Raw genomic sequence first — 12,335 nt, 5'->3', positions numbered from 1 at the left:
CATTACATAAACACTAAACTTTCGATTCCATACAATGAACTTCTTTAAGTGGCATTTAGAAGTTGGTGTGATGAAGTAAGACAAGTTCTATTGATGAACAACTTCTTTATTACAATTAGTGCGACGTTTCGGTGTAGATCCTAACACCTTTATCAAGCAAGTGATCATCTCGTCTTACTTCTCCATACAATGAACATGTTTCAAACGAAATTAATATGGCATGTATTTTGTGGTTATTGTTGAGAAATTCGAACAGTTAACAAGATGGCATCCACACACACAAGCAGACGCACCTGGGACACATGCACGTGGCACATGCAAATGTGCACGTGACTTAAGGAAAAAATTACCTGAAGGCCTGGTTATGTGTCCAAGCGACCGCACATTTACCCAAATACTTATTTCATCGCTTTCATAAGCTTAACGCCGCACTCAGCGTTTGTTCCAGCTAAATGAAGGCGACCTGTAATTAACTGTGTCTGGATCAGACAACCCTGTGGTTGATATTATGAGAAACCATCCACGCCGTCGGGGTACGTTGACAGGCAATGAACCAAGTCCCAGCGTCTGGCCATTTGGTCGCCTCTTAAGACCAGCAAAGGTTTCTGGGGACAACATCCTACCCGGAATCAGTACTCCAATCAGATTCAGTATTCAGTGTGTGAGTTGGGTATCCATGTTGAACTGCGGCATGTTCGAACGCACGGACACCCATACGCAAGAACGCACGGACACGCATACGCAAGAACGCACGCACACACGCACGCACACAATATATAAGTGAAGTAAACTTGAACGCGAAGTTAACCCCCTGGATGCCAGAGGGACATGTATGTCACAGTTTTGACAATTTCCTGTTCTGTGACATTATCTACTGTCTTTTCAGGGAAAACAAAATTACTGAAAAGTACCTCTCAAAAATAAGGCACATCGTAAAACTCGCTATTTGTAAACATTACTAAATCACCATTCACGGCGTTATTTACAGTATCGTTTGAAATCGAATGTAGGTCCTCGCACAACGTTCACTATTAAGATCTTATGAAAATGTGCGTCAGAAAAACAACGCGGCATCCAGCGGATTAACCCACATTTGACGTCACCTCACTTTTGTCAAATTCACGAAACGGGCTTTGGTGCTGACAACCCCCGGGTCATGATTAGAGGGACCCTTGGAGAGGAACCCACAAGCAGCTACGACTCTAATGTCTGTATATCATCTTAATAAAGTAATTATACTAAACTTACATCAAACTAAAGTCCGTACATCAAACTAAACTGTAGACTTCAAACTGCGTACATATATTGTATATATACCACAATATTATGTACATCAACTCAAAGAAGCTGCAGTTTGTGTGCTGGATTCATCAGTTTGATACTGGAATAACAGGGAAAGAGATTTATCAAATTACATTCCGTGATCTTCAGTTTGACATCAGTAGCGGTTATATTACATCTCTATTTGACAACGTTGAAAGCGAATCCGATTCAGTCAACGATATATTTCAACATTTCACTGTTTCTTTTCTAAATTTATCTCCTTTTATCGATACATATAGGTCTCAAGTCATTATATATGGGTTTCACAAGAGGGGAAGAAGTGAAATTGGGTTGAGTCTGAACATGGAGAGAGAGGATGTTTGTATTAATCTGGACTAATGCCTGTTTCATAGTGCTCGCCCACTGAGATACCATGCAGCAGTTTAACATGGATACCAAGCTCAGACACAGGCTACTGACGTCGAGCCGACTGGTTCTTGTTTTATCCCATTAATGTCGAGCGCCAGGCAGGGAAACAACAAGTATCATCTAACGTCTTTTGGTATGACGCATCCGGGAATAGAACCACCGACCTTCCGCTTCCCGGGGAGACGTTCTTTCCACTCGACCACGGATGCGGTTTTCATTCAACATCTGTAGGAACATTACATGACAAGTATTGTTTGCCTTGTTTGTTGTTTAACGTCGCGCTCAGCAACATTTCAAGCTAAATGACGTCGGCCTGTAAAAAATCGATTTTGGACCAGATAATCCAGTTGTTGATATTATTATCCACCAAGTCATCGAACCCCACCACCCCTTCCATTAAGTCGCCTCTAAGTGGAGGTGGTATATTCTCACCAGGAATCCCCTCGGGGATACACAACAACAAGTGACAAGAGACATTTGGCAGTGAAGTGACATTCCTGTGATTGAACATGTAGAAGTGACCAGGTCGAACGAAGACTGAGACGTAATCGTGACGTAACTGTGACAGAAGTAATGTGTCAGATATTGGTTTCCTTGTTGACAGACAAAATAAGGATACGAATGGAATCTTGTGATGATAATGTTTCGTGTTTTATCTCCAAGAAAAATAATAAAGTGAAGACTAAAGTGAAGAGAAACTACAGCAACTTCGTGTCTGAATATTTGAATTTACCGGGCGACTCACTTGGTCTCCATATTCCTCGTCTCTGATTGGTCGGTTCCGGCCACAAGGTGTGCCGGAAGTTGACCATTTGCGCTGCAGGGGTTATCACAGGCAGGTCAAAGTTCACATACAGAAGCAACGTCCAGTCTAATCACTAATATATGATACTCCTACAGATCCGTATACATTAACGATGATCCAGAATATTTGGAAACTATTTACTACTTCATCTATGAATCTGTCAGTCAGCTACAGAGAATTATATAGATTTGTATATAGTGAGAATGTCATTGCTCTGCTTACTAATATAATCTCTATCAGTATAAGATTACGAAAGCTTCACTGATCTACGAATTGTAATGTTTACAAAAAATAGGATTAAAATTCATTTAATGAAATGTTTTCAAAATATTAAATACAAATAATGTTGTCATTCCATTGTATTCTAGTTATACCACGACATGTCAGTTAAATGTGGGAGGAAATTGATGCAAGTCTTAGATGATTACCACTCTTGTTAAAAACCCACGAGCACGGGTATGGTGCTGACAAACCTAGAAACGTAAACTGGGCGAACCGTGATTCGAACCCACAATCATAGGTTTCTGACGTGTTCAAGGAACGCAACTCTGCATTGAATTGCGGGACCTTAGGCGACTGGGCCACCCGCGCCCAACAATAAAGTTTCGAACTGAATTGAATAAAAACATCGTATACTCTTGATACGCTCCCTGAACATCCTAAGGTGAGTATTATTGGGTGATGGTGATGCTTTTTTCTAAAGATTTCAGGAGGTGGATTGCCTGTGACACGTTCCTAAAGATTTCAGCAAGTAGAAGCATTGTGTTATTTTCTTTTAAAGAGTTTAGGACTTGAGGCATGACGAGATTGTCACACTTACACATGTGCTTGATCTTTACTGAGTGTTTGAGACTGCTTTTGAAGTCCACTGACTTGTCGATTTTATTTGACGGACAGACCTCAGGTCATCGAGTTCGTTGACTTTGCTAAATCAATATAAGCCGGATGAAATCCCGTAGTAATTATAGACACACGCTACCGTCAGTTAGCAATAAATACCCTCTTGGTCATTGGTAACGATTTATATTATTTTCTCTACAAATGTGTATAATAATGCTAACAACGCTAGATCCCATTGAAAACCCAAACGCTCAAATGGCTGGTATTGAGCAGGTCGTAGTCAATACTTCGCATTGTGAATATGAAACAAAATATGGTTAATCAAACCCTTCCATATCCACAATTTTGTCCTGAAACTTTCACAGGGAAAAATACTTTCTGGGGACAATTTCGGGAAGGTTTAGATTATCTAGCCATTGCATCCTATTCTTTCTCTCTGAACTGGAAGTGCACGGCACACTGATTAATATTGGATGTTCTTTGTGTAAAGACGCAACTTGATGGAATGACCTTGACCTGTAGATGACCTCTACCACATCATTGTGTCATCCCCAGCAAGGTCAGTAAAAGTCGAGTCGTAATTTTCAAGAGTGAGTATTGACCGAATCACTACTGGATTACCTTCTTCTTCCGCTGCAGAATCTCGGAGAACGTAGACCTTCCACGTATAGATGAGCGCGTGCCTGTAGCGTTTGCTGATGAGCCAGAATGCGTGCGGTAACGTGAGCGACTGCACCAGCAACAACCACTGCACTACCATCTGGACAAGAGCTCTGTTTGGTTTCTCAACAAGCTGGCTGAACTCAATTAGCTGTGAACAAAAACAAATACCCTTCAGAAAAAACAACAACTTACATTCAGAAAAATATCATTGATGACAACGAGGTAATGAATCAAAGGACAGGTCATTAAATGTTATTTAATTAAAAAGTGTGTAAAGAAACGTTCAAAATCCATGAACATACAACTACACGCATGCAACGACCAAGAATATTTGATTTAACGGAAGAGATGATGTCTGTGTTATATATATGGGCCCACTCGGCTTATTCCGCCACCAACATAACACTGTGGCCAGCAATGGAGTAGGGATATTGCATGAATTCTCTGAAAACCGCTTAACAGCAGATCATACCGCATATAGATCTTCTAACATGACAGACATTTTTCAAGAAAGTTACATTCGTAAATAAGGACTCTACGCATGTGCACATGTAGCCTGGCACAGATGTGTTTGGGGCCGTCATAACCAGTAAGAACTTTACAACATATTTCATCCGCAGCCTCTTGGTTGAAATCGTTAAGCTTGCTGCGCGTACAAACTGTGGAGCCAGTTTAGGAATACGTGTGTGCAGATATGCTATCTTTATATATTTGGCGCAGCCTTGGGACCAAATATCGGACTCAGAACAGGTCTAGAGAAATCCCTGTATTATCAATCTGTCTGTCTGTTTAGCGTTGGGGTGACAATATGATGAAAATGACCCACCAATAAGTTCTAGACAACTCTTGCCTTGACTATTTTCTAGAGCAAACTGCATAGTGACCTTGACATTCACACACGGTGGGTGCAACCGGGAGGACAGCACGTGCACACCCGTTTCGCGGGCCCCGGGTGTCATCACTGTAATGTTACCATGGTTCGTTTTGTATTCTTATCGAAGGTCAGAGAGTTGGCGGTTTGGGTAGCCTTATGGTACAAGCGTTCCCTCATCACGCTGAACGCCCTTGTTCGATATACAACATTTTACAATATCTGAAACCCATTTCTGGTTCATTATTGCTAAAAGTAAAATTCATCTTGCATATTCGACATTTCCTCCAATTTATATTTATGCTTTCATATGTACATATCTGAAAATGTCGTTTGTATCAATTACAATATTTGAACGCACTGCACTGATCATGTGCTAATTTCGATGTCTTTTCATTCTTGGTTCCACTGCCACGCATAGCCATGAATGACACTGGAGAATCTAAACAAGACTTAACATTATTGACATTCTTTGTGGGAATTATTCAGTTTGTTGGACACCAACACCGAAAACTTCACCCTTCTGTTGTTTACCTATTAATTCACTTGTTTCCAACATGGCGGCAGACGAATCATTTCTTGCGCCATTTACGTTAATAACAATTTGACGCGAAATTTGACTGCATCTGGTTGAAATAGTTCAAAGGGTGAGACAAAACCATGTAAATAAATACAGATGACTTAAAGCAATGCCGCTGGCCAGTGAAGCGAGAGGGGGGAAGGAGGCAGGATGGGGCCCGTCTCAATAGACACTGTTGCCTCAGTTGACCGACTTGAGTTGTCAACAGTCTTGGTCAACACGCCGGACATTGTGTCCACTGTGAAGTCAACATGGCGTTTGTTCATCTGGCAACGAAAATACGAAACTGTTTCGTTAAGTCATTGCTCTCAGCTGTGTACCAGTGTTGATTCAGTTAGGTCTATTGTAGCACGTGGCGTGTTGATCGAGAGACCTACAGGAGACACGGTAGTCAATCTCACAGAATATGACCAATATTAGTTTCCCTTCTGCCCAGCCCTTACTGTTATGCTATTGTCCTAAATGAAGCAAGTCTAGATTTTACACAGGTTCTGAATCTCCCATCTCACTGGAGCTCCATTTAAATTTAAATGTTGTTGCTTGTTTTTATCCTAAGAAATTATTGTCAGAGACTAGGCGTAATTCTACATACACGGCAACGGGAGCAATCCACACTTTACTGTCAGGTCTTTATTACTGTGAAGTCTTCATCGTCGCTAAGTCTTCATCGCTTGACAATGAGCCTATGACATCCATCATCCTAAAATAAGGACATGTGAACATACGTCGACGATTAGCTACCAACCATTCAGCTTAAACTCATGCAGTTTCTGTCACAATGCTTCGTATTGTAAAACACCCACGCCTTCAGACATTGAGGACATTTCATTGAGCGATAATGAAGCTACTCTCTCATTGGTCGAATTCAATGTGTTCATACCGTCATCGTCTTAAGGTTCTGCGACTGCAATGAACACGCATATGATGTTTGTATGTTGAGCGGGAGTGTCCTTGAAGCCCCGAGTGGCATCATCGGGTCAACACGGCTGATTCCGTTACAGTCACCGTCTTCACCGTCACGTACGTTCTGCTACACAACACTAAATATGTTGTGATTATGTGGAGCCGGAAGTATCCGCGCAGCACCCGAAGCAGGGAATGGCTTCATCGGGACCACTCGGTTAATTCCGTAAAGGTCGTCGTCTCCACTTCTGTTACACCATCTAACACAAGATGTGTTGTTGGTGTGTGGAGTCGTAACTGTCCGCGTAGCCCCCGAAGTTTCGGAGGGTGTCGGGTTTTATTCAAATCCTTCAACAAGAGGGATCTCATGATCATCCCTTGAATATGTGAAAGCAATATGTCAAAATGTTTCTGACGAGAAAAGCCTGGTGCGAAGGCTTAATTTCACGATGAACTTCATTGTATCTATTTGATTGGCATTCTAGAAGTTCGTGAGTAAATAAGCAAACATACAACCTCACGGATACCAGTTTCACACCGTTATCAAGCTTAAAGCGAGTTTCATGGAGCTTGAAAACGGTGTAAGAATCTTCATCGAAACGTCTCTTCATGCTATAAACTGGAAGTTGTTATCCATAAAGTTGAATGTTTTCTTATCAACACCATTGTACATACGGACATTTAAAACGTATTGTGTGAGGAGGAGGATGCCATGTTCGGTAGGTTTGGAGAAGAGATTTTCAGTGCAAGCCGACGACGAAGCCCATAACACATAAGCTGACAGGAACGATGTCAAGATGACCTCAAATTAAGTTGGTTGTTTGCTAAATTGTATTTTGTAGACTTAATGATGAATCTGAATACTGCGTCACTGTTGCTTTACCCCCATAGTTGACAGGCCAGGTCATGATATTGAACTGATGCTGGGGTTAACTTTCTTTACATGGATTACCGTACAATAATTGCGAGAAGATATGGACAGATGTGCCATAAAGAAAATACAAGGAACGTTTGACCACATACAAATCACGGCTTACATTGAACTGGGACTGGCGGCTGGGATTTGCATAACATTGCGGCGTTGTTACGGTACAACACGTAGAACACCTGTGGAAGGAGTTCACAGATACGTTGTTTGTTTGTTGCTGAGGCAGAAAATGATCGGTTTTGACAAAAGTGTTTGAGTTCTGACACCAAGGTCAGACAACGCATATAGGGATCATCGATGACACAAAAGCACGTTAAATCCATCGCAACATAGCGATAACATACAGCCTGGCATCCCAAGGCAAGTAGTGGAAACACAAGGCACGTTGATTCTTTGGGCACATCCTGATAACAAAGCACGTGCACAGGCGGGCACACGATAACACAAAAGCACGTGGCACATGGTGATATCACAAACACGTAGCGTCCATGGGCACAGAGTAATATCACAAAACATGCTGGGCACATGGTGATCTCGTCCTGCACCATGATTGTGGAATATGTGCATTTTATGAAATAAAACCAATATAGATTTATATAAAAGCAAGTCGTGTTATCTTTATTTGCAACAAGAGCACAGCTACATGAGATACATAGAGGAGATAAAATTCTCTTAGCAGATTGAAATTTCAGTTTCCCGAGCCTAAATTTTACTTTGAAAATATTTGTCACTATGGATGTATTATGTCGGAATAGCATAGCACGGGACCACCAACGTGTCTGTCCAGAGCCTAAATAGATTAGCACAAGGCCACCAATGTGTCAGTCCAGAGCCTAAAAAGATTAACACAAGACCACCAATGTGTCTGGTCAGTGCCTAAATAGATTAGCACAAGACCACCAATGTGTCTGTCCAGAGCCTAAATAGATAAACACAAGACCACCAATCTGTCTGTCCAGAGCCTAAATAGATTAACACAAGACCACAAATGTGTCTGTCCAGAGCCTAAATAGATAAGCACCAGATCACCAATGTGTCTGTCCAGAGCCTAAATAGATTAGCACAAGACCACCAATGTGTCTGTCCAGAGCCTAAATGGATTAGCACAAGACCACCAATGTGTCTGTCCAGAGCCTAAATGGATTAGCACAAGACCACCAATGTGTCTGTCCAGAGCCTAAATGGATTAGCACAAGACCACCAGTATGTCTGTCAAGTGCCTAAATGGATTAACACAAGACCACCAATGTGTCTGTCCAGAGCCTAAATGGATTAGCACAAGACCACCAATGTGTCTGTCCAGAGCCTAAATGGATTAGCACAAGACCACCAGTATGTCTGTCAAGTGCCTAAATGGATTAACACAAGACCACCAGTATGTCTGTTCAGTGCCTAAATGGATTAGCACAAGACCACCAATGTGTCTGTCCTAATCAGATTAGTACTAGACCATTAATATGTCTGTAAAGTTCAAAAAGAGAATAACACAAGACCACCAATATGTCAGTATCATTTGATGCCTGATTATTTCTCTCATGAAAATGTGCATTTATACCCTCGGCAATTCCATCCATCCATCTCATCCCCCATCCCTCCCTCTCTCTCAGATTATCAGAGTGTAATGTGTTTTATATTAGTCGCTTAACATTTCAGGTGGCGCCACGTTCTGTGATGCTCATTGAAAGTCACTAGACGTTACCAGTCATCCCTCCGTTTGTAACCTCATGATAACTGACAGATACTCTTCGCTATTTATTGCCTATTGAAGTCGCGGATAGAAGTACACTCCCTCGAGAATACGGTACTCGTGGAGCACGGTCCATCATGGCGCGGACACCTACAATAACTTAAATGATAGCAAAGTTACACAAACATTATCTATATTGGTCAAAATGATAATGAAATCCATCACTCAGTACGCTTTTATTTCTGACTCAATCATTTTATTAATGTGTTTGCCGTGTTTGAGAACACACTCATTCAGATCACTTATCCACCAACAGTGGCCCAGTCATGGCAGATGAACGCGTGAATTACACCTGTTGGCCTTACCTTACGTTACAGTAATAATTCAATTGGTCTTTTGTGTGCTCGACGCGGACATCTGCTTCGCGTTGCAGTTAATCTTTCTGGACTCTTTTCATGCAGGTTATCGTGCTGGGGAAACATCGATTGAGTGCTCCATGAATATACATATTATTCTAACGAGCAATGCTTTGATAATCAACGCCGAGATTGAACACGTGAACAGACGGATTTAAATACAAATCGCTGTGAGCCTATTGAAATTTACTTCAAATCATGTAATTATACTTATTTGTCTCAGACACATGTTCGTGATTTCTTTCTGAATTCAGAGTAAACACGAAAACCACGCAATTTCCATGTTACAGGTGGAATCAGGTTTGATGAAAGGCTGGTTGTTAGATACAAGTCGTGAAATTGTTGCTTCAAGTTTGTTCAGACAATTTACACGCAAGACAAGGGCATTTTAATCTCTTCTCTTCACCATGACACTGTTATGTCACTTGATTTCTTATCGTCCCCTCTGTCTCCAGCAGCCACGGGGATATTCGTGCACCCGTGATGTCGTGGATAGAGCGTCTGCCCAGAGAGCGGAATAGCCTTGGATCGATCCAAAAGGCATGAGGCACTTGTTGTTACCCTGCCTCGCGCTCGGCATTAAGGGGATAAAACAAGGAGTGGTCGGCTTGGAGTCAGAATACTGTGTCTCAGTGGCATATCCATGTTAAACTGCGGCACGGTTAATTCAGTGGGCTAGCATTGTTAAAGTGGCATTATCTGGACAGGAGCATACACGTCACCATAATCTTGACGTTAAACTCATTTCACTCACTCACGGAATGTGGGTTACGAAAGCTTCCCACCAATCCGGGATGCATCAAGAGTCCACTTAGAGGCGTGTTAATGTAACCCGACGGCGTGGATCGTTTTTCATAATATCAATCATTGGATTATCTGGCCCAGACTCATTATTTACAGGCAGCCGTCATAGAGCAGAAATATTGCGGCGTTAAACAACAGATAAACAAACAAACACGAATATCCTTGAACTTGGCTTCCCAAAGCCCGGAGACAGCACAAATCGTTGCTAGGCCTGTGGACATGCATTTGTCTATCGCGCATATGTCTATGGTTTAATTTTCCATGAAGAGGGCACACACCGATCGCTTATATCCAATGTCTATCACTCATGTCCAATGTCTGTGGAAATCCCCACTCTCCCCGATCCCCGATCTCCAATGTCCAATTTCTGTGGAGACTACCAACCACTTATGTCCAATGTCTGTTAAGATACCCAACCCCTATTGTCAAATTGCTTTCAAGATCTGCAATAATTCATGTCAAATTTTCGTCAAGATACCGAACATATAATGTCCATTTTTTGTCAAGATCCCAACCTCTAATGTCAAAATTGTGTCAAGATCTCTGCTCACTAACATCCAATTTCCGCAAAGGTCCGCAACGTCTCATGTCCAAATTCTGTCAAGATAGCCAAACGTTAATGTCCGAATTCTGTCAAGATCTCCACTCACTAATGTCGCCATGTTGTGTATGAATCACACCGACAGATCACTTCGCGAAAATCTCTCAACGTAAGTAAGATGAGATCACTATGGATACAGAACAGTGTTAATTTACTTCATCGAATTGCCTTCACCTTAACCAACGACCTTGGCAATGCAGGTCACCTTCATGGAGAAATAGGGAAGTAGTATTTTATTTACACACGTCAAATGTCAATTACCCCGTCACACGGGTCGATCGTATCAGTCAATTCCCAGTCAGCGGCTTGATAATCAACGTAAATATGTCTACATCAAGGACACTTTACCAGTGACTATAGCAGTCCAGAGATTTCGTGTGAAGTAAATTGAACATCGATCCATGACGAGGGCTGGTCTCAAAATATCTCCCTTCTTTCATATCCTTGTATTCAGACGTTAGAAAGATAAACATATCGAGCACATTAGGAAAAGACTGCGAGAGTTCATTATCATGTTTGTGGCGCCAATCAACCGACACTAATTTGTTCCAGAATTTTTTTTTGGAAATATTGGAAAAACAATTTGTCATCAGGTTTTTACCACCACCCCCAATACACACACACGCACGCTCACACAAACGCGCACACACACACATTCACGCACGCACACACGCACGGTTCGGGTCCTCTATTCACTGAAAAGAATTGCGTATTGTGCGGCAATGTACTTTCATACATATTCTACAGAATACTGAGGGTTTTGTACGCATGTAAGCGAACACAAACAGCATACGTGTCCATTGCATATCCTTTGTAAACGTTATCAGATTAAGTTCAGCTTCACGGATATAAAATTTATTTTAAGAAAGAATAAGAGGCAGTATCAAAGAAAATGTGACTGTCAAGCGTTTTCCTGAATCTGTGTAGGTGGTATCACTCTCGCCAACAATGGCATAGGCAATCAGGTGAACATATTGTTCAGCTAACTAAGATCGATGAGCGTTGTAATGTGCAATAAATGTGAACGATACGTTGAGAATGTTCCGACTTCAAAGTTGTTAACGTCAGCAACAGTAACATTAGGCAACGACAACACAGCACGACACTACGGGTGGCGCCATCTACCGTAAACGGGAGCCTCGATAATCAGCGGAATTAATGACAAAAAAGTGATTTCATGTTCCCTAGTCGTGTTACAAGTTTATATCACGCGTCAGTTTATAAAAAAACATGCATTACAGAAAAGGAAATGAATCTAATCCTGATCGATAGCCTCTTAGCGACGTGTTTATGAGAGAACAACAGTGTGTGCGTGCGAGTTTGCGTGTATGTCCATGCATGCGCATATATATATGTGTGTGTGTTTGTGTGCACGTGCGTGCGTGCGTATAAGGTTGTATTGATGGCAGTGCGTGGGTAGTTGGGCGGATAAACCGATGAGTGAGTGAGTTTGCTGTTTAACGCCATACTAAGCCATATTTAGTAAAATGACATCGGTATAAAACATTATCGAGTCTCAGACAATCCAGTGACTGACATCATGAG

At 41.8% G+C, this 12,335-nt stretch overlaps 1 protein-coding gene across 1 annotated transcript in view; it reads right to left on the bottom strand.

The window, feature by feature from the left end:
* The window catches only part of LOC124152350, a 44,097-nt gene that overhangs the window by 3,114 nt on the left and 28,648 nt on the right, over positions 1 to 12,335 (bottom strand). The window contains exon 2 of the mRNA XM_046525267.2: positions 3,959 to 4,148. Within this exon, the coding sequence (XP_046381223.2) occupies positions 3,959 to 4,148 (190 nt within the window). The remainder of the gene's footprint in view (positions 1 to 3,958; positions 4,149 to 12,335) is intronic.

Source organism: Haliotis rufescens, unplaced genomic scaffold (genome assembly GCF_023055435.1).
Source record: "Haliotis rufescens isolate VD_foot unplaced genomic scaffold, xgHalRufe1.0.p SCAF_13, whole genome shotgun sequence".
NCBI lineage: Eukaryota > Metazoa > Mollusca > Gastropoda > Lepetellida > Haliotidae > Haliotis > Haliotis rufescens.
The sequence above is the reverse complement of the archived record's forward strand: the minus strand, read 5'-3'. Positions and strand labels throughout refer to the sequence as shown.